Genomic DNA, 21,927 nt, shown 5'->3' with positions numbered 1-21,927 from the left:
AGGTCAAAGTTCTGGTTCAGGACCCGAACTTCACCCCGAATCCGGACCACATTTAAGTCAATGGGGACCCGAACTTCACTTTATTATTTTCCGTTATAAACAGAATGCTAAATAAAATGTCTATTGAGGGGTTAAAAAAACAACAACATCAAAAAAAAACTCACCTCATCCACTTGATCATGCAGCCGGTATCTTCTTTTCTTCAGGACCTGCAAAAGGTCTTGCGGTGACGTCACCACGCTAACCACTATGATATAACGGAAAATAATAAAATCATCCGAACACCGAACCCGAACTTCAGTGAAAAAGTCCAGGTTCGGGTCCGAGTACCCGAACTTGCAAAGTTCGGTACGAACTCGAACTTTGCAGTTTGGGTTCTCTCAACTCTAGTTATAAATTTTACTTTGACCATATTACAGTCCTGATCAAAAGTTTAAGACCACTTGAAAAATGGCAAAAAATCATATTTTACATTGTTGGATCTTAAAGGGCTTCTGTCACCCCACTAAAGTCATTTATTTTTTTTGGAATAGTTAAATTCCTTATACTGCGATATATGAAAATATAATGGTCTTACTTTGCTTCAGCAGTTTCTTATAAAAATGAACTTTTATAATATGTAAATTAGGTCTCTAGCCGCCGCAAAAAAAAAAAAGCCCGCTCGTCGTGTTGATTGACAGGGCCAGCCGCGATCTCTTTCGGTGATGTCATCGGCGCAGGCGCACTGAGGAAGTGCTGAGGAGGCGAGCCTCCTCATCTCAGAGCGCCGGCGCCGAATCAACAAAGGCGCGCGATTTTTGAAGTGCTGACAGGGCCAGCCGGAGGAAGAGATCACGGCTGGCCCTGTCAATCACCACGACGAGGGGGCGTTTTTTTTGCGGCGGCTACCAGCAAGTAGACGCCCTACTTGCTGGTAGAGACCTAATTTACATATTATAAAAGTTCGTTTTTATAAGAAACTGCTGAAGCAAAGTAAGTAAGACCATTATATTTTCATATATCGCAGTATAAGGAATTTAACTATTCCAAAAAAAAAATATGACTTTAGTGGGGTGACAGAAGCCCTTTAACAAGGTTCCAAGTAGAGCTTCAACATGCAACAAGAAGAAATGAGAGTGAGACAAAACATTTTTTGAGCATTCAATTAATTGAAAATAACGATTAAACTGAAACAGGCTGTTTTTCAGCTGATCCAAATTTTAGGACCACATGCCTTTAAAAGGCCAAATCTGTGCAAACATGTGGATTTATTGTCATTTTCTGTCAGGTAGTCACACGTTGTGATGGCAAAGGCAAAAAAACTCTCCCTTTTTGAAGGTGGTCGGGTTGTTGAACTGTATAAGCAGGGTCTCTCACAGCGCGCCATAGCTGCTGAGGTGGGACGCAGTAAGACAGTAATTTGGAATTTCTTAAATGATCCTGAGGGTTATGGAACAAAAAAGTCAAGTGGAAGACCCAAAAAAAATTCATCAGCACTGAGCTGGAGGATCCAATTGGCTGTCCGTCAAGACACTGGACGATCCTCAACCGAAATTAAGACCCGTACTGGTGCTGACTGCAGCCCCATAACCATCAGACGGCATCTGAGACTTAAGGGCTTCAAAAACAAAAAAAGGTCCTCAAAGACCTCGTCTCCTTGAACGACACAGAACTGCTCGTTTGGACTTTGCAAGAGAGCACCAAACATGGGACATTCAAAGGTGGAAGAAAGTTTTATTCTCTGATGAAAAAAAATTTAACCTTGATGATCCTGATGGTTTCCATCGTTACTGGCATGACAAGCAGATCCCACCTGAGATGTTTTCTATGCGCCACAGTGGAGGGGCGCCATAATGGTCTGGGTTGCTTTTTCCTTCAGTGGAACAATGGAGCTTCAGGAAGTGCAGGGCCGTCAAACGGCCGCTGGCTATGTCCAGATGTTGCAGAGAGCATTCCTCATGACTGAGGGCCCTCGTCTGTGTGGTAACGACTGGGTTTTTCAACAGGACATTGCTACAGTACACAATGCCCGCAGGACAAGGGACTTCTTCCAGGAGAATAACATAACTCTTTTGGCCCATCCTGCATGTTCCCCTGATCTAAATCCAATTGAGAACCTTTGGGGATGGATGGCAAGGGAAGTTTACAAAAATGGACAACAGTTCCAGATAGCCGTCTTCAGTGAAGACTCTTCACCACTTGAAGAAATGTTCCCACTTACCTCATGGAAACGCTTGCATCAAGCATGCCGAAATGAATTTTGGAAGTAATAAACAATAACGGCGGAGCTACTCATAACTGAGTTCATGTTTGGAAGTTGGATTTCTGTTTTGGGGGGGGTTCGTTTTTTTTTGGAGGTGTGATCCTTTTGATCAGTTTCAGTTTATTCGTTATTTTCATTAAATTGAATGCTCAAAAAATGTTTTGTCTCACTCCCATTTCTTCTTGTTGCATGTTGAAGCTCTACTTGGAAGCTTGTTAAGATCCAGCCATGCTAAATATGATTTTTTGCCATTTTTCAAGTGGTCTAAACTTTTTATCAGGACTGTATAAAAATGTATTTGTATGTAATGTCTCAATGTTTTATATAAAATGACTTTTTAAATAAAAATGTAGTCCGTTTTTCTTTTTACAATAAATACACCATCTTGATTAAAATTGCATAAGGGCGCTAGGGCACCCCGGTGATAGCAGGTACTTGACAAAGGGGACTGGTAGGGGTTATGGGGACTCGGTAGGGCGTGGTTATGAAGTCTTAAATAGCGTCTTAGGACATGCCCAAACATGTCTTTAACATGCTCGGACATTCCCTGACGCGCTTCGCAAAATGTGGGGGCTATATTTCACAAAATGGATAGATAGATAGATATTAGAAGATAGATGGATAGGGATGTGTCCGGTCATGTCTGTGAAGGTCACAGAAAGCAAGCTATTTTTAAAACATTATTGAGTTGTAGCCTGAATATACCATATTAGGGCTTGTCCGTACTGGCTGGGAAAGGGCCGTGGTCAGGGGGGGGAAAGGGGCGTGTCCACCTGTCACTTTGAGTTTGACGAGAACAGCAGCGTTATACTACAGTGATGAGTTACTTAATCACAAGGTGCATTTCGATGAAAGTAGTAGGTGCAATGGCTACCCATCATTGAACCCCTCAGATGCCACGTTCATTGCTGATCGCGGCATCTGACATTAATATTAAAGTGTAAAATAAAAGTAAAAATTCAATAAAATCATACTTACCTCATCCATTTGATCGTGAAGAGCCAGCAGCCTCCATCTTAAATTAACATTCAGCACGAAATCTCACGCAGCCCGTGATGACGTCACCACGTCCGCCGGTGTGGTGACATCATATGTCACCGCACACGGGATTTGGCGCAGAGTCTTCAATCAAGATGGCGGCGGCCGGCTCTTCGCAATCAAATGGAGTTAAGTATGATTTTTGAATATATTTTTTTTACTGCCATTTCAGTAAAAATAAATTCACTACCACAAAGCACGAGTAAATTCGGCATTGTGATGAATCGAATTTTCCTTGAAATTCAGATCAAAGCCCACTTCCTGGCAGTGGCGTGTCTAAGGTGTTTGGCACCCGGGGCGGGTCCTTTCCCTGTCACCACCCCCCTAGCCCCCAATACTTGACCATATACCTCTTACATCCAGGGACATCTCCTGTCATGTAGACCTTCTCTTTCCTCTTCTCCTCCGTTAGACCGCCATGACAAATTCTTTCAGCCGCATCTCGTCTCTATAGAGTTTGTAACACAGACACGTTAGATTTCTCAATTTTTCCATCAACCTCCCCATCCTGGGCTCCCTACAGTGTCATCCTGCTACCACCCCCAATACTGTGCCCGTTGTGCCCCCCAATGCCCCAGGAACTATACTGCTGAAAAAATATTGACCCCAGTAGACATAATTGGGGTCCTTTATCAAAGCTGTCAAAAATGAAAGGTGGAATCTGATTGGCTGCTATGGGCAACTAAGCCAGTTCTACTTTACACCAGTTTCACAAATTACCCTAAATGTCCCTATAGTGTCCACAGCAGCTATAATGTACCCCTAGAGTGCCCCCAGTAATAATTACACCCTATAAGGTGCTCCAGGCAATAATCCCTGTATAGTGTCCCCAGAAATAATAGAATTGCCCCTACAGTGCCTCTCCAATAGCAACACCCCCCACACTGCCCCCATACAGTAATTTGACCCACACTGCCCCATACAGTAATTTCCCCCACACTGTCCCATGCAGGAAGCTCCCCCACACTGCCCCTATACAGTAAGTTCCCCCACACTGCCCCATACAGTAAGTTCCCCCACACTTCCCCATATAGTAATTTCCCCCACACTGCCCCCACACAGTAATTCCCCCATACAGTAGTGTCCTCCACACTGCCCCCACACAGTAATTGGGAACTATGCCTGGTGGCAGTATGTGGGCGTCAGCGCTTCAGCAATGAGCGCTTCCATCTGTATTGATGGAAGAGCTCATTGCTTCTGGGCCTGGCAAAGGAGAAAAAGAACTCCAGCTCGATTAAAATGTTACCTTTATTTTTCAGTGCAGATTAAAAGCCAGTTACACTCCAGTCAACATGTTTCGGATCAGGGACAATAGCGATCCTTCCTCATGACATACACATACTGAGGAGGAGGTTGAATATATAGCGCCTCCACCTAGAAACAGGTGGACACACTAACTCCAAGCTCCTCCTAAAATGAAATTGACAACACATGCTGAAAGGCATGGTGAATAAAAACAAAAGAACACACATGGCTTATGGATCAAAAAATCAATAATGTAGCATCAAATCGTGTTTCCGATTAAGTCCATTTGGTATGGTGGACCCCATTTTAAAGATCCAGAACGACTCGCGGTTCAAAAGCTTCTTTTTATGATTACCACCCCTTGATGGTGGAGTAACCCTCTCCAAGCCCTGCACAATTAAACCCTCTGTATCACCACCATGCACCACTGAAAAATGCAGGCTGACTGCAGATACATTTCTGGCATGTGAATGAGGGATGTCAGAGATGTGCCTGCATAGTCTAACCTTAAGGCCATTAGTGGTGCAGCCAATGTACTGGAGGGAACAGAGGGTACATGAAATACAATGTACCACATGAGTGGTATTACAGTTAATGTATTGTTTGATGGAAAAACATTGATTCATGGCATAGGAAAAGACTTCCTTGCCAGGTCGCATATGGGAGCAACATATGCAAATTTTATGTCCACATTTATAACTAACGAGAAACCACAACCAAACTGGAGAGGCTCGTGCCCCCTCAGTGAATAAAGAGGGGCAGAGTCCATTACCCAGCGTGGGCGCTCTACGGGCTGAGCACAAGATGCCACCTTTCAGGACACTACTCCATTGATCATCTGTTGACAATATGGGTAAGTGCTTTCTTACTATGTTACAAATCTGCGAGTATTGTGTACTATAGGCAGTGACAAAAACAGGCAGACGAGAATGCCGTGTCTGATTTGTGTTTTCAGGGCGACGTGTGCGATTGTGGTGAGTAAATAATAATGTCCGTCTAGGTATGGACAGGGCCTGCTTCTGGGCGTGTTCCGGACCGTGCTGGGAATATTGTCTGATGGAGAGGCGAGCGGCCGCAGAGCGCATCTCCATGCGGCATGTTGCGTCCTGAGTGCAGTTACGTCTAATGCGAATATTTTTAGCAACATGAGGAGGATGGCAAGATGCCGCATGGAGAATTGTGTTGACCAGCGGTTTCCTTGCGAAAGGTGCGGGTATAGATTAAATTGGTGCGCGCATAACCCTCAAGAGACAAATCCAGGAAGGAAATACAAGTGGTATGGAAATGTAAACTGAATTTCAAATTGCATATGTTGCAATTCAAAAACTCCCCAAAGAGTGGTATGGCCGCCACATCGCCCGTTGCTGCCAGCAATATTCTTTCCTTTAAGAAATCAAAAACGGCGTGCAGGACGTAAACACTCCAAAGGGAGGTCGATATCCCTCACGCAACAGGAGAATGAGATGAATATCCAAGACCTCAATCTCTCCGCAAAGGTTTTTTCACAGTCACAACTAGATGTTTTATCTAGGGGCCTTTCATTTTCTCCATCTTGTCAGGCGGATATTTACCGCACCATAATAGATCTAAATAGATTTGTACTGGGCTTGACTGTGAAAAAACACTTTGCGGATTGTCAGGATTCCACCCCAGCCCTCTCCAATGAGTCCTCCTTGCCTGTTGGTGTTGATGTTGGCCATTCATTTGCGTCCTCTTTTTCCTTTTCAGAATTGTCTAATTTATCTTTTTTACAGCAATCCCGTACTATTCCTGACTCTGATCCGGGCAATGATTTTGCACATAAGTTTAGCACTTATAATCCTGGGTTTTATCCCATCCATTCACGCACTCCTGCCATGGACCATTATCAGGAATCAGTTATACGGGATCTATTTGCTCTACAAGCGGACACGCAATCGCCTAGGGCAACTGTTTTCAACAATTTGTCATATACTGAGCGACAGGCCTTCTCCGAACTCGAGTCAATGCTCGACATTTCTATCAAATCGGCTGACAAGGGGGGAGCGGTGGTCATCCTGGATAAAGCTATTTATAAATCACAAAATATACTAATGTTAAAGGATAACTCGGTATATGAGGAGCTTCCAGGTGACCCCACTCCCCTTTTTCAGCAACGAATACAATGCCTCTTAGAGAAGGGTTTGGAGAGTGGTTATTTGAATCAACGTCAAAGGGACTTTATTTTTGTCCAATTTCCCGTGATCCCCATTTTCCACTCCCTTCCCAAGATTCACAAGGGAGGTTTTCCTCCTTCAATGCGCCCTATTGTGTCGGGCATTGGCTCGTTTTTGGAACATCTCTCAGCCTGGGTTGATTCTCTGCTCCAGCCTCTGGTGCAGGATACAGTGAGGAACAGAAGTATTTGAACACCCTGCGATTTTGCAAGTTCTCCCACTTAGAAATCATGGAGGGGTCTGAAATTCACATTGTAGGTGCATTCCCACTCTGAAAGATAGAATAAAATATAAAAAAAATCAGGAAATCACATTGTATGGTTTTTAAAGAATGTATTTGTCTTGCACTGCTGAACATAAGTATTTGAACACCTGAGAAAATCAGTGTTAATACTTGGTACAGAAGCCTTTCTTTGCAATTACAGAGGTCAAACATTTCCTGTAGTTCTTAACCAGGTTTGCACACACTGCAACAGGGATTTTGGCCCACTCCTCCACACAGATCTCCTCTATATCTGTCAGGTTTCGGGGCTGAGCAACACAGAGTTTCAGCTCCCTCTAAAGATGTTCTATTTGATTTAGGTCTGGAGACTGGCTAGGCCACTTCAGAACCTTGATATGCTTCTTACGGAGCCACTCCTTGGTTATCCTGGCTGTGTGCTTCGGGTCGTTGTCATGTTGAAAGACCCAGCCACAACCCATCTTCAATGCTCTGACTGAGGGAAGGAGATTGTTGCTCAATATCTCACAATAAATGGCCCTTTTCATCCTTTCCTTAATACAGTGCAGTCGTCCTGTCCCCTTCACAGAAAAGGACCCCCAAAGCATGATGTTACCACCCCATGCTTCACAGTACGGATGGTGTTCTTGGGATGCAACTCATCCTTCTTTTTCCTCCAAACACGACGAGTGAAGTTTAGACCAAAAAGTTCTACTTTGGTCTCATCTGACCACATGACTTTCTCCCATGCCTCCTCTGGATCATCCAGATGGTCATTGGCAAACTTCAGACGGGCCTGGACATGTGATGACTTGAGCAGGGGAACCTACTGTGCAATGCATGATTTGGAACCATGACGGCGTAGTGTTCTACCGACAGTGACCTTTGAAACTGTGGTCCCAGCTCTCCTCATGTCATTGACCAGCTCCTCCCTTGTAGTTCTGGGCTGATTCCTCACCTTTCTTATCATCAGTGATACCCCACGAGGTGAGATCTTGCATGGAGCCCCAGTCCGAGGAAGACTGACAGTCGTCTTTAGCCTCTTCCATTTTCTAACAATTGCTCCAACAGTTGATCTATTTTCACCAAGCTGCTTGGCAATTGCCCCGTAGCCCTTTCCAGCCTTGTGGAGGTCCACAATTTTGTCTCTGGTGTCTTTTGACAGCTCTTTGGTCTTGCCCATGGTAGTAGTTGGCGTCTGACTGACTGTGGGGTGGACAGGTGTCTTTAAAGAGCTCAGACAGGTGCTACTAAGTTAGATTAATGAGTGGAGTAGAGGTGGACTTTTTAAAGGCACAGTAACAGGTCTTTGAGAGCCAAAATTCTTGCTGTTTCTTAGGTGTTCAAATACTTATGTTCAGCAGTGCAAGACAAATAAATTCTTTAAAAATCATACAATGTGATTTCCTGATTGTTTTTTATTTATTCTGTCTCTCAGAGTGGGAATGCACCTACAATATGAATTTCAGACCCCTCCATGATTTCTAAGTGGGAGAACCTGCAAAATCGCAGGGTGCTCAAATACTTCTGTTCCTCACTGTATACCCGGTTTCCTGCAGGACACAAGGAGTGTTTTACAGGCCTTTCATAGCCTGAAGTGGGAGTCACGTTTTGCATGGATTTCTGCAGACGTGACTTCCCTCTACACCGTTATTCCACATGATTTGGCCATCAAGGCATTAAGTTGGTTTCTTGCTGTGTATTCTGATTTTTCTATTCCCTTTCAGGGCTACGTGTGCAATGTGTTTTTTTTTTCTCTTAAAACACAATTCTTTTATGTTTAATGATAGGTTTTTCCTGCAATTATCGGGAGTTTCTATGGGAGCTAAATTCTCCCCTTCCCTGGCCAATGTGTATATGGCCTGGTGGGAGCAGGCATTTTTGTTCTCCCCGACCAATCCCTGGGCGTCCTCACTGGAGTGGTATGGCCGTTACATCGACGACCTGCTATTCATATGGTTGGGCGATGTGGCGGCCATACCACTCTTTGGGGAGTTTTTGAATTGCAACATATGCAATTTGAAATTCACTTTACATTTCCATACCACTTGTATTTCCTTCCTGGATTTGTCTCTTGAGGGTGATGCGCGCACCAATTTAATTTATACCCGCACCTTTCGCAAGGAAACCGCGGGCAACACAATTCTCCATGCGGCATCTTGCCATCCTCCTCATGTTGCTAAAAATATTCCTAAGGGTGAGTTTATTCGCATTAGACGTAACTGCACTCAGGACGCAAAATGCCGCATGGAGATGCGCTCTGCGGCCGCTCGCCTCTCCATCAGACAATATTCCCAGCACGGTCTGGAACACGCCCAGAAGCAGGCCCTGTCCATACCTAGACAGACATTATTATTTACTCACCACAATCGCACACGTCGCCCTGAAAACACAAATCAGTCACGGCATTCTCGTCTGCCTGTTTTTGTCACTGCCTATAGTACACAATACTCGCAGATTTGTAACATAGTAAGAAAGCACTTACCCATATTGTCAACAGATGATCAATGGAGTAGTGTCCTGAAAGGTGGCATCTTGTGCTCAGCCCGTAGAGCGCCCACGCTGGGTAATAGACTCTGCCCTCTTTATTCACTGAGGGGGCACGAGCCTCTCCAGTTTGGTTGCGGTTTCTCGGTAGTTATAAATGTGGACATAAAATTTGCACATGTTGCTCCTATATGCGACCTGGCAAGGAAGTCTTTTCCTATGCCATGAATCAATGTTTTTCCATCAAACAATACATTAACTGTAACACCACTCATGTGGTATATTGCATTTCATGTACCCTCTGTTCCCTCCAGTACATTGGCTGCACCACTAATGGCCTTAAGGTTAGACTATGCAGGCACATCTCTGACATCCCTCATTCACATGCCAGAAATGTATCTGCAGTCAGCCTGCATTTTTCAGTGGTGCATGGCGGTGATACAGAGGGTTTAATTGTGCAGGGCTTGGAGAGGGTTACTCCACCATCAAGGGGTGGTAATCATAAAAAGAAGCTTTTGAACCGCGAGTCGTTCTGGATCTTTAAAATGGGGTCCACCATACCAAATGGACTTAATCGGAAACACGATTTGATGCTACATTATTAATTTTTTGATCCATAAGCCATGTGTGTTCTTTTGTTTTTATTCACCATGCCTTTCAGCATGTGTTGTCAATTTCATTTTAGGAGGAGCTTGTAGTTAGTGTGTCCACCTGTTTCTAGGTGGAGGCGCTATATATTCAACCTCCTCCTCAGTATGTGTATGTCATGAGGAAGGATCGCTATTGTCCCTGATCCGAAACATGTTGACTGGAGTGTAACTGGCTTTTAATCTGCACTGAAAAATAAAGGTAACATTTTAATCGAGCTGGACTTCTTTTTCTCGTTTACTTAAGTTACCCTGTGGTTCCCAGCATGGTCCGTGCTCGGTACAACAGGGTTTGAGCACGCCTGCCTTTTTCTTTTTGCCTTCTGGGCCTGGCACCACCGTAAGAGCCGGCACCCGGGGCGGACCGTCCCCCCCCTGTCCCCCCCCTGTCCCCCCCTGTCCCCCCCCCTGTCCCCCCCCTGTCCCCCCCCCTGTCCCCCCCCTGTCCCCCCTGTCCCCCCTGGTTTTGCCACTGCTTCTTGGACTTCGATTCGCTCATACTAATAATTCATGTTCATTGTATTCAGGTATTGTCTTTGCCACTGGAGAGAACTGGAAAGTGATGAGAAGATTTACACTCTCAAACTTACGAGGCTATGGAATGGGAAAGAAAACCATAGAAGACAGGATCATTGAAGAAACTGAATGCTTAATCCAGAAGCTAAGATCATATAAAGGTCTGTGGATAATTGTGTCAAAAATTGTGTGTTAAAAAACCCCTAATCAGTAATGTTTCATACATGTAGTAATGTTTCATACATGTAAGCATAACTGATTGTATACTGTACCCCAGTTCTGAAGTTGAAGGCCTCCATCTGCCCCTGTCACGATACTAGTGGAATACTGCTGGAATCCAAAGGCAGGGACAAGGCCTAAACACAGGCAGCACAGGAATCTTGAACAGGAGGTAGCAGGGATGCAGATGAAGCAGGGATCCAGACAAGAAGTCAGGAGCGGTCAGCAGGTGTCCAGGAGTTGTAGGGTAAACCGCAAGGAGGAAGAACAAACCAGAGAGAGAGTTACAGGCGAGAGGACTGCACAAGCAGGAGCTTAAACACAATACTCATAGAAACATAGAATGTGTCGGCAGATAAAGAATCATTTGGCCCATCTAGTCTGCCCAATATACTGAGTACTATGAATAGCCCCTGGCTCTATCTTATATGAAGGATGGCCTTTTGCCTATCCCATGCGTGCTTAAACTCCTTCACTGTATTTGCAGTTACCATTTCTGCAGGAAGGCTATTCCATGCATCCACTACTCTCTCAGTGCATCCACTACTCTCTCAGTGAGTAACAGGCTTAAGAGGATTATATATAAAACAGGAAGTAAGATGGCACCCAGCTGAGACACAATCCGCCATCTTAACTGAGGGAAAACTTAAGGGCAAGACAGTCTGAACTAAACAGACATGGCAGGAGGATTCCTGACAGCCCCAGTATCTGTGATGCCAGCACAGCAACCTAGAATCCTCCATGTTTATAGGATGCAAGATGGCGGTGATCATGTGACTTGTTCACCGATTCCTCCACTATGAAAAAGGTGCTGAACGTGGCACATATCTGGCACAGGCGCAGATATAGGCAGCAGAATCCCCTGTATCTACACATTCATCTCCTGGATGCATCCAGTTGCCTTTCAACATCTGTGCCAAAGTGAAGAAATCCAGGAACAGCCCAAGGAAGTGATCACATGAACAAGTCACGGGGGATCATCTCCATCTAGAGTCTTATTGTCTCTGAGAATTCCAGATTGCTGTGTTGACATCGCCAGTAATGGGGTAGCCGAGGGACTTAAATCTGAGAGTTGGGAAACTGTACATAATCCATTCTGCTTGCCACGCAGAATTCTGCTGGCCATGCCTCCCCCTGCTCTGCCATATGCTGCTGCTGCTGCTCTCTGCCGTGTGTCTCCCTGCGACTGGATACTTCAGGAAAGATTAACACCTTCAGGAGCATAGACTCAGGGCTGAAGACTTTACTGAGTAGCTGCAGGCAGTGAGGAGACAAATGCTGGGCACAGGAGTAGTGTTGATCGAGCATAATAGAAGTCAATGGGAGAACCCGAGCATTAAACCAAGCAACCCTTGCTCTGAAGAGGGGAGGATGTCTGGTTCATAGAAAAAGGTCAGAAATTTATGGAAACACCACCAAAATGGTTTGGGAACAGCATGGGAAGGATGTCTGGATGCATCTTGGACTCCCAGGTCGCTGCCGGGAACAATGTTGTCCGAGTAGTACGCGACTTTTACAGACTGACAATAATACGCCCAAAACCAAAGATATAATTTCTTTTAGTGAAAAAATTATTAGGAAACATTCTTTCCTATATATTTACTTGTATATAAAGTGCTAGTGCTGCCAAAAATTACAAGCAAAAGGCACTCCGATACAACCTGTATATCACATAAAGGAGGACCTCATTCACATTGTGGTACAATTGTTCAGGCAGTGGGACTCCTACACTCATAAAGCCTATGCACTAAGTGGAAGGGCTGCCAAAAATTACAAGGAACCGGCACTCCAATACACCCTTTATTACACATAAAGAAGGGCATCATACACACCCTTTAAAAAGTATGATTGATGGCCTGCTTGTGACTCTCAAAAACATTAGGAGCAAGGGTCTGCTGATCTTAACATATAAAACATTAGGGGCGAGGGTCTGCTGCTGAGCTGACCCTCTTAAAAATTAGAGGTGAGGGTCTGCTGCTAAGCTGACCATCAAAAAAATTATGGTTGAGGGCCTGCTGCTGAGCTGACCCTCTAAAACATTATGGTTAAGGGCCTGATGCTGAGCTGACCCTCTAAAACATTATATGCAAGGGCCTGTAGGTGAGCTGACCCTGTGAAACATTATGTGGGAAGGTCTGCAGGTGAGGTGACTCTGTAAAACATTATGTGTGAGGGCATGCAGGTGAGCTGACACTGCAAAAGATTGTAGATGAGGGCCTGCAGCTGAGCTGACCCTGTAAAACATTATATGCGAGGGCTTGCAGATGAGCTGACCCTTAAAAGGTTGTAGGTGAGGGCCTATAGGTGAGCTGATCCTGTAAAACATTATATGCAAGAGACTATAGGTGAGCTGATCCTGTAAAAGATTGTAGGTGAGGGCCTGCAGGTGAGCGGACCCTGTAAAACATTGTATGCAAGGGCCTACAAGTGAGCATACCTTTTAAAACATTGTAGTTGAGGGCTTGCAGGTGAGCTGAACCTCTAAAAGATTGTAGGTGATGGTCTGCAGTTGAACTGATCCTATAAAACAGTATATGCGAGGGTCTACAGGTGAGCTGACCAAATAAAAGATTATAAGCGAGGGCCTGCAGGTGAGCTAACCCTGTAAAAGATTGTAGATGAGGGCCTGCTGGTGAGCTGACCCTGTAAAACATTATATGAGAGGGCCTACCGGTAAGATGAGCCTGTAAAACATTGTAGGTGAGGGCCTATAGGTGAGTTGACCCTGTAAAAGATTGTAGGTGAGGGCCTACTGGTAAGCTGACCCTGTAAAACATTACACTGCGTGCAGAATTATTAGGCAAATGAGTATTTTGACCACATCATCCTCTTTATGCATGTTGTCTTACTCCAAGCTGTATAGGCTCGAAAGCCTACTACCAATTAAGCATATTAGGTGATGTGCATCTCTGTAATGAGAAGGGGTGTGGTCTAATGACATCAACACCCTATATTAGGTGTGCACCCTATATTATTCCTTTGGCAAAATGGGTCAAAAGAAGGACTTGACAGGCTCAGAAAGGTCAAAAATAGTGAGATATCTTGCAGAGGGATGCAGGACTCTTAAAATTGCAAAGCTTCTGAAGCGTGATCATCGAACAATCAAGCGTTTCATTCAAAATAGTCAACAGGGTCGCAAGAAGCGTGTGGAAAAACCAAGGCGCAAAATAACTGCCCATGAACTGAGAAAAGTCAAGCGTGCAGCTGCCAAGATGCCACTTGCCACCAGTTTGGCCATATTTCAGAGCTGCAACATCACTAGAGTGCCCAAAAGCACAAGGTGTGCAATACTCAGAGAAATGGCCAAGGTAAGAAAGGCTGAAAGACGACCACCACTGAACAAGACACACAAGCTGAAACGTCAAGACTGGGCCAAGAAATATCTCAAGACTGATTTTTCTAAGGTTTTATGGACTGATGAAATGAGAGTGAGTCTTGATGGGCCAGATGGATGGGCCCGTGGCTGGATTGGTAAAGGGCAGAGAGCTCCAGTCCGACTCAGACGCCAGCAAGGTGGAGGTGGAGTACTGGTTTGGGCTGGTATCATCAAAGATGAGCTTGTGGGGCCTTTTCGGGTTGAGGATGGAGTCAAGCTCAACTCCCAGTCCTACTGCCAGTTTCTGGGAGACACCTTCTTCAAGCAGTGGTACAGGAAGAAGTCTGCATCCTTCAAGAAAAACATGATTTTCATGCAGGACAATGCTCCATCACACGCGTCCAAGTACTCCACAGAGTGGCTGGCAAGAAAGGGTATAAAAGAAGAAAATCTAATGACATGGCCTCCTTGTTCACCTGATCTGAACCCCATTGAGAACCTGTGGTCCATCATCAAATGTGATATTTACAAGGAGGGAAAACAGTACACCTCTCTGAACAGTGTCTGGGAGGCTGTGGTTGCTGCTGCACGCAATGTTGATGGTGAACAGATCAAAACACTGACAGAATCCATGGATGGCAGGCTTTTGAGTGTCCTTGCAAAGAAAGGTGGCTATATTGGTCACTGATTTGTTTTTGTTTTGTTTTTGAATGTCAGAAATGTATATTTGTGAATGTTGAGATGTTATATTGGTTTCACTGGTAAAAATAAATAATTGAAATGGGTATATATTTGTTTTTTGTTAAGTTGCCTAATAATTATGCACAGTAATAGTCACCTGCACACACAGATATCCCCCTAAAATAGCTAAAACTAAAAACAAACTAAAAAATACTTCCAAAAATATTCAGCTTTGATATTAATGAGTTTTTTGGGTTCATTGAGAACATGGTTGTTGTTCAATAATAAAATTAATCCTCAAAAATACAACTTGCCTAATAATTCTGCACTCCCTGTATATGTAAGGGCTTGTAGGTGAGCAGACCCTATAAATGATTTTAGGTGAGGGCCTGCTGGTGAGCTGACCCTCTAAAAGGTTGTAGGTGAAAGCCTACAGGTGAGCTGACCCTGTAAAACATTATATGTGAGGGTTAATAGGTGAGCTGACCCTGTAAAAGATTGTAGATGAGGGCATGCTGCTGAGCTGACCCTGTAAAACATTATATGCGAGGGCCTGCAGGTGAGCTGACTCTGTAAAAGAATTTAGGTGAGGGCATCCAGGTGAGCTGGCCCTCTAAAAGGTTGTAGGTAAGGCCCTACAGATGAGCTGACCCTCTAAAAAATTATATGCGAGGGCCTTCAAGTGAGCTGACCCTTTAAAACATTGTAGGTGAGGGCCTGCTGGTGAGCTGACCCTCTAAAACATTGTAGGTGGGGGCCTTTAGGTAATCGAACCCTCTTAAAGATTTTAGGTGAGTCCCTATAGGTGAGCTAACCCTGAAAACATTATATGCGAGGGCCTGCAGGTGAGCTGACCCTGCAAAAGATTGTAGGTGAGGACTTGCAGGTGGGCTGACCATGTAAAACATTATATGCGAGGACCTACAGGTGAGCTGACCCTTTTAAAGAATGTAGGTGAGGGCCTGTTGGTGAGTAGAGATGTCCCGAACTATTCGCCGGCGAATAGTTCCCGGCGAACATAGCTTGTTCGCCGCGGCGGGCGAACATATGCGATGTTCGGTCCGCCCCCTATACATCATCATTGAGCAAACTTTGACCCTGTACCTCACAGTCAGCAGACACATTCCAGCCAATCAGCATACCCTCCCTCCCAGACCCTCCCACCTCCTATCAAATAGCAAGGACAGCATCCATTTTAGGGACAGCATCCATCTTAGATTCATTCTGAAGCTGCATTGTCACAAATTTGACTAAGTTGTATTCGCAATGCGATTAATACAGGTTATATTAATCGCTTAGCGAATTCAACTTAGAGCTGGGTTCCTAATGGTTGTATTGCTAGAATATAACGAAGATTGAGAATATAGTGCTATATTCATTATATTCGTCAATTCTAGCAATACAACCATTAGGAACTCAGATCTAAGTTGTAATCGCAATGCGATTAATACAGGTTATATTAATCGCAATTGCGAATTCAACTTAGAGCTGTGTTCCTAATGGTTACAGTGGCGTTGCTACGGCTGGTGTCACCCGGTGCGGTAGAAAATGGTGTCACCCCTGTCCCCGAAGCCATAATAAAGAGATAAAGAGAAAGAAAAAAAAGTCACTAAGTCAGCTCCAATCAGATATCTGCATTGACCCAGAGTCTTGGTCTATGTGCAGATATCTGATTGGAGCTGACTTCTTATTTTCTCTTTTGCACATAAACGTTTAAACTATATTCCTTAGTAAAAATGACCAGTCCACACCATGTGGATCTATATTTATGAGGGCCCCCCTGAGAAAAGATTAGTAAATGTGGCCGGGTGGCCCCAGCCCACAGTTCAACCCAACCCCTTATGTCTCCTGGCCTGGGGCCATCTCTATAATAATCCACAGTAATTTATGAATGGGGTTAGGTTTTTAACTTATTATTATTGGGGTATTATTAAAATAATTTGGTCTATAAAGTCAGAGCCGCTCTACCTACCTCCTCCTCCCGTCACCAGAGACTCCTGCAGGGCAGCTGCCGCGGCGCCCCACCACTCACCAGGCTGCAGTGAGTCACACCCCTGTCCCCCTTTACCACGTGACGGCGCGACCAATACAACCATTATGAACTCAGACCTAAGTTGTAATCGCAATGCCATTAATACAGGTTATATTAATCGCATTGCGAATTCAACTTACCACACTCTGCGTCAACTACGTAATTTTCAATGGAAGTTTTGCCATGGATCCCCCTCCGGCATGCCACAGTCCAGGTGTTAGTCCCCTTGAAACAACTTTTCCATCACTATTGTGGCCAGAAAGAGTCCCTGTGGGTTTTAAAATTCGCCTGTCTATTGAAGTCTATGGCGGTTCGCCCGGTTCGCCCGTTCGCGAACATTTGCGGAAATTCGCGTTTGCCGTTCGCGAACTGGAAATTTTATGTTCGCGACATCTCTATTGGTGAGCTGACCATGTAAAACATTATATGCGAGGGCCTACAGGTGAGCTGACAATGTAAATGATTGTAGATGAGGGCCTGCTGGTGAGCTAACACAGAAAAACATTATATTCGAGGGCCTGCAGGTGAGCTGACCATGTAAAAGATTGTAGATTAGGGCTTGCTGGTGAGCTAACCCTGTAAAACATTATATGCGAGGGCCTGAAAGTGAGCTGACCATGTAAAAGATTTTAGGTGAGGGCATGCTGTTGAGCTGACCCTCTAAAAGGTTTTAGGTGAGGGCCTATAGGTGAGCTGACCCTGTAAAACATTATATACGAGGGCCTATAGGTAAGCTCACCCTGTAAAAGATTGTAGGTGAGGGCCTGCTGGTGAGCTGACCCTATAAAACATTATATGTGAGGACCTACACGTGAGCTGACCCTGTAAAAGATTGTAGGTGAGGGCCTACAGGTGAGCTGACTCTATAAAACATTTCATGCAAGGGCCTGCAGGTTAGCTAACCCTGTAAAAGATTGTAGGTGAGGGCCTGCTGGTGAGCTGACACTGTAAAACATTATATGCGAAGGTCTGAAGGTGAGCTGACCCTGTAAAGGATTGTAGGTGAGGGCATGCAGGTGAGCTGACCCTCAAAAACATTTTTTGCGAGGGCCTATAGGTGAGCTGACCATGTAAAATATTGTAGGTGAGGGCCTCTAGGTGAGCTGACCCTGTAAAACATTATATGCGAGGGTCTGCAGGTTAGCTGACACTGTAAAACATTGTAGGTGAGGGCCTGCAGGTAAGCTGATTCTATAAATCATTATATTTGAGGCCCTGTAGATGAGCTGACCCTGTAAAAGATTCTAAGTGAGGGCCTGCATGTGAGCTGACCCTGTAAAAGATTGTAGGTGAGGGCCTGCTGGTGAGCTGACCCTATAAAACATTATATGAGAGGGCCATCCGGTGAGATGAGCTATAAAATATTGTAGGTGAGGGCCTATAGGTGAGTTGACCCTGTAAAAGATTGTAGGTGAGGGCCTACTGGTGAGCTGACCCTGTAAAACATTATATGTAAGGTCCTGCAGGTGAGCTGACCCTATAAAAGATTGTAGGTGAGGGCCTACAGGTGAGCTGACACTATAAAACATTATGTGCGAGGACCTACAGGTGAGCTGACCCGGTAAAACATTATATGCCATGGCTTGACCCTGTAAAAGATTGTAGGTGAGGGCCTACTGGTGAGCTGACCCTGTAAAACATTATATGTAAGGGCTTGTAGGTGAGCTGACCCTATAAACGATTTTAGGTGAGGGCCTGCTGGTGAGCTGACCCTCTAAAATGTTGTAGGTGAAAGCCTACAGGTGAGCTGACCCTGTAAAACATTATATGTGAGGGGTAATAGGTGAGCTGACCCTGTAAAAGAATGTAGGTGAGGGCATGCTGCTGAGCTGACCCTGTAAAACATTATATGCGAGGGCCTGCAGGTGAGCTGACTCTGTAAAAGAATTAAGGTGAGGGCCTCCAGGTGAGCTGGCCCTCTAAAAGGTTGTAGGTGAGGCCCTACAGGTGAGCTGACCCTCTAAAAAGTTGTAGTTGAGGGCTTGCAGGTGAGCTGACCCTCTAAAACATTAAATGCGAGGGTCTACAGGTGAGCTGACCATATAAAAGATTGTAGGTGAGGGCCTGCAGGTCAGCTGACCCTGTAAATGTTTGAAGGTGAGGGTCTACAGGTTAGGTGACCCTATAAAACAGTATGTGCAAGGGCCTGCAGGTGAGCTGACCCTATAAAAGATTGTAGGTGAGGGCCTACAGGTGAGCTGACACTATAAAACATTATGTGCGAGGACCTACAGGTGAGCTGACCCGGTAAAACATTATATGCCATGGCTTGCAGGTTATCTGACCCTGTAAAACAATTTATGCGAGGGCCTGCTGGTGACCCTACAAAACATTATATGCGAGGGTCTGCAGGTGAGCTGACCCTGAAAACATTATATGCGAGGGTCTGCAGGTGAGCTGACCCTGTAAAAGATTGTAGGTGAGGGCTTGCAGGTGGGCTGACCATGTAAAACATTATATGCGAGGACCTACAGGTGAGCTGACCCTGTTAAAGATTATAGGTGAGGGCCTATTGGTAAGCTGACCATGTAAAACATTATATGCGAGGGCCTACAGGTGAGCTGAGAATGTAAAAGATTGTAGGTGAGGGCCTGCTGGTGAGCTCACACTTTACATACAGTACAGACCAAAAGTTTGGACACACCTTCTCATTCAAAGAGTTTTCTTTATTTTCATGACTATGAAGGATTCAAAACTATGAATTAACACATGTGGAATTATATACATAACAAACAAGTGTGAAACAACTGAAAATATGTCATATTCTAGGTTCTTCAAAGTAGCCACCTTTTGCTTGGATTACTGCTTTGCACAATCTTGGCATTCTCTTGATGAGCTTCAAGAGGTAGTCCCCTGAAATGGTCTTCCAACAGTCTTGAAGGAGTTCCCAGAGATGCTTAGCACTTGTTGGCCCTTTTGCCTTTACTCTGCGGTCCAGCTCACCCCAAACCATCTCGATTGGGTTCAGGTCCTGTGACTGTGGAGGCCAGGTCATCTGGCGCAGCACCCCATCACTCTCCTTCATGGTCAAATAGCCCTTACTTTCAAAGTTTTCCCAATTTTTCGGGCTGACTGACTGACCTTCATTTCTTAAAGTAATGATGGCCACTCGTTTTTCTTTACTTAGCAGTTTTTTTCTTGCCATAATACAAATTCTAACAGTCTATTCAGTAGGACTATCAGATGTGTATCCACCTGACTTCTCCTCAACGCAACTGATGGTCCCAACCCCATTTATAAGGCAAGAAATCCCACTTATTAAACCTGACAGGGCACACCTGTGAAGTGAAAACCATATCAGGGGACTACCTCTTGAAGCTCATCAAGAGAATGCCAAGAGTATGCAAAGCAGTAATCAAAGCAAAAGGTGGCTACTTTGAAGAACCTAGAATATGACATATTTTCAGTTGTTTCACACTTGTTTGGTATGTATATAATTCCACATGTGTTAATTCATAGTTTTGATGCCTTCAGTGTGAATCTACAATTTTCATAGTCATGAAAATAAAGAAAACTCTTTGAATGAGAAGGTGTGTCCAAACTTTTGGTCTGTACTGTATATACCCTGCACATGTAGAGTCTTAAATACACTTTTTACATTTAGTCCTAGACTACTGATTGCATCATCTTGACATGTGTATTTTTTCTTTTATTATTAAAATTTAACTTTTATTGTGCTTTATTTCTCTTATTCTTATCTAACCTACTGACTTAAAACTATCATCAGGTGTTCCCTTAGTGCTATACTAAGTTGTATTCTTTTGGTTTCTATTCTGGTAGCTGCATATCTACCTATACAACTATAGTGCAGTCTGAAAAGATACAGCTGTAAATGATGATAAAGAAATTATGATGACTCTGCTATTTTGAGTTATTGAAAAACCAGCTTTCTATATTGAAAAAGACCTCAGAAGCGAATAACCTTTCCCTCTAATATATTATATGTTGATTTTATAAGGTTCTATGTATTTTTTTATATATTTTTTATACATTTTATATATTTCTTATATATTTTTTAATTTATTATTGAAAAGCAACTTAGTAGCAACTTGTCCTTTACTGTCAATATTTATTACAACATTATGATGAAGATAAAAGAAAAAACGCATGTGTAACACAAAAAACACATGCAAAACGCATCAATATCGCAATGTGTACAATACACATTCCAGTCCAGAGTTTACAATGAACGTGTGGGGATATAAAAGGATGTGATGTAGAACAGGGATTTAGCCACTGAGGAAGGGGAGTGAAGTCCCCGAAACGCGTCTGGCGTTAAATCCCTGTCCCGATTATTAATCCGGATATGATCAAGATCATCTAAACTATTTTTAAAATTTGGAGCGCTCCATTTTTCTCCTTCTGCTCCGAACACTATTGCATTGGATACCGGAATTAAGCTACCAAGTCCCGCGATATCTCTGGAAGAACACGTGATCTACAACAGAGAGCGAGGACGCCGGAAGCAAGTGCGGCAGCGTGGTGTGGAAAGCTGGTGAACGAGAGTGCCGGACACTTGGAGACACCGGTAAGCGACATCTCTCCACAGCATTTGACCACCTCATATAATTCAACTACGGTGCAAGAGGTACCGAACACTATATTTTGCGGACTTTGTGGACATCGAGATCTGAGTATACAGACTCGAAAATAGAAATCATTATTCGGACGCCCATTGCCTTAATTTAAAGGAACATTGTCCTTAATTCACAAACACTACAAGCGGACATTGGAATTGTATTTAGTCATTAGGACAGGTTGCGCTTTATATCTAGGACTTACAGACCAGTGGATTGTTGATTTGATTTGATTTTATATATACTTTTTAGGGGGATATTTTATGTACTAACTCTTGTATACAGAGAGATGTTTTAATATTCTGCTGTAATTCTTGCTATTGTATGCCAATAAATGCTGATGTTGTGACCCACATAGTGAGTGCCAGTCGCTTACATACAATTTTTTCTCACTTTACATATATACCCTACACATGTAGAGTCTTAAATACACTTTTTACATTTAGTCCTAGACTACTGATTGCATCATCTTGACATGTGTATTTTTTCTTTTATTATTAAAATTTAACTTT

The 21,927-nt window shown here is 44.0% G+C and overlaps 1 protein-coding gene across 1 annotated transcript in view; it reads left to right on the top strand.

The window, feature by feature from the left end:
* Positions 1 to 21,927, top strand: part of LOC120999913 (cytochrome P450 2C15-like) — a 166,500-nt gene that overhangs the window by 37,511 nt on the left and 107,062 nt on the right. Inside the window, exon 3 of the mRNA XM_040430961.1 lies at positions 10,602 to 10,751. Coding sequence (XP_040286895.1) covers positions 10,602 to 10,751 — 150 coding nt within the window. The remainder of the gene's footprint in view (positions 1 to 10,601; positions 10,752 to 21,927) is intronic.

Source organism: Bufo bufo, chromosome 4, assembly GCF_905171765.1.
Source record: "Bufo bufo chromosome 4, aBufBuf1.1, whole genome shotgun sequence".
Classification (NCBI taxonomy): Eukaryota; Metazoa; Chordata; class Amphibia; order Anura; family Bufonidae; genus Bufo; species Bufo bufo.
This window is presented reverse-complemented; position numbering and strand designations above follow the sequence as displayed.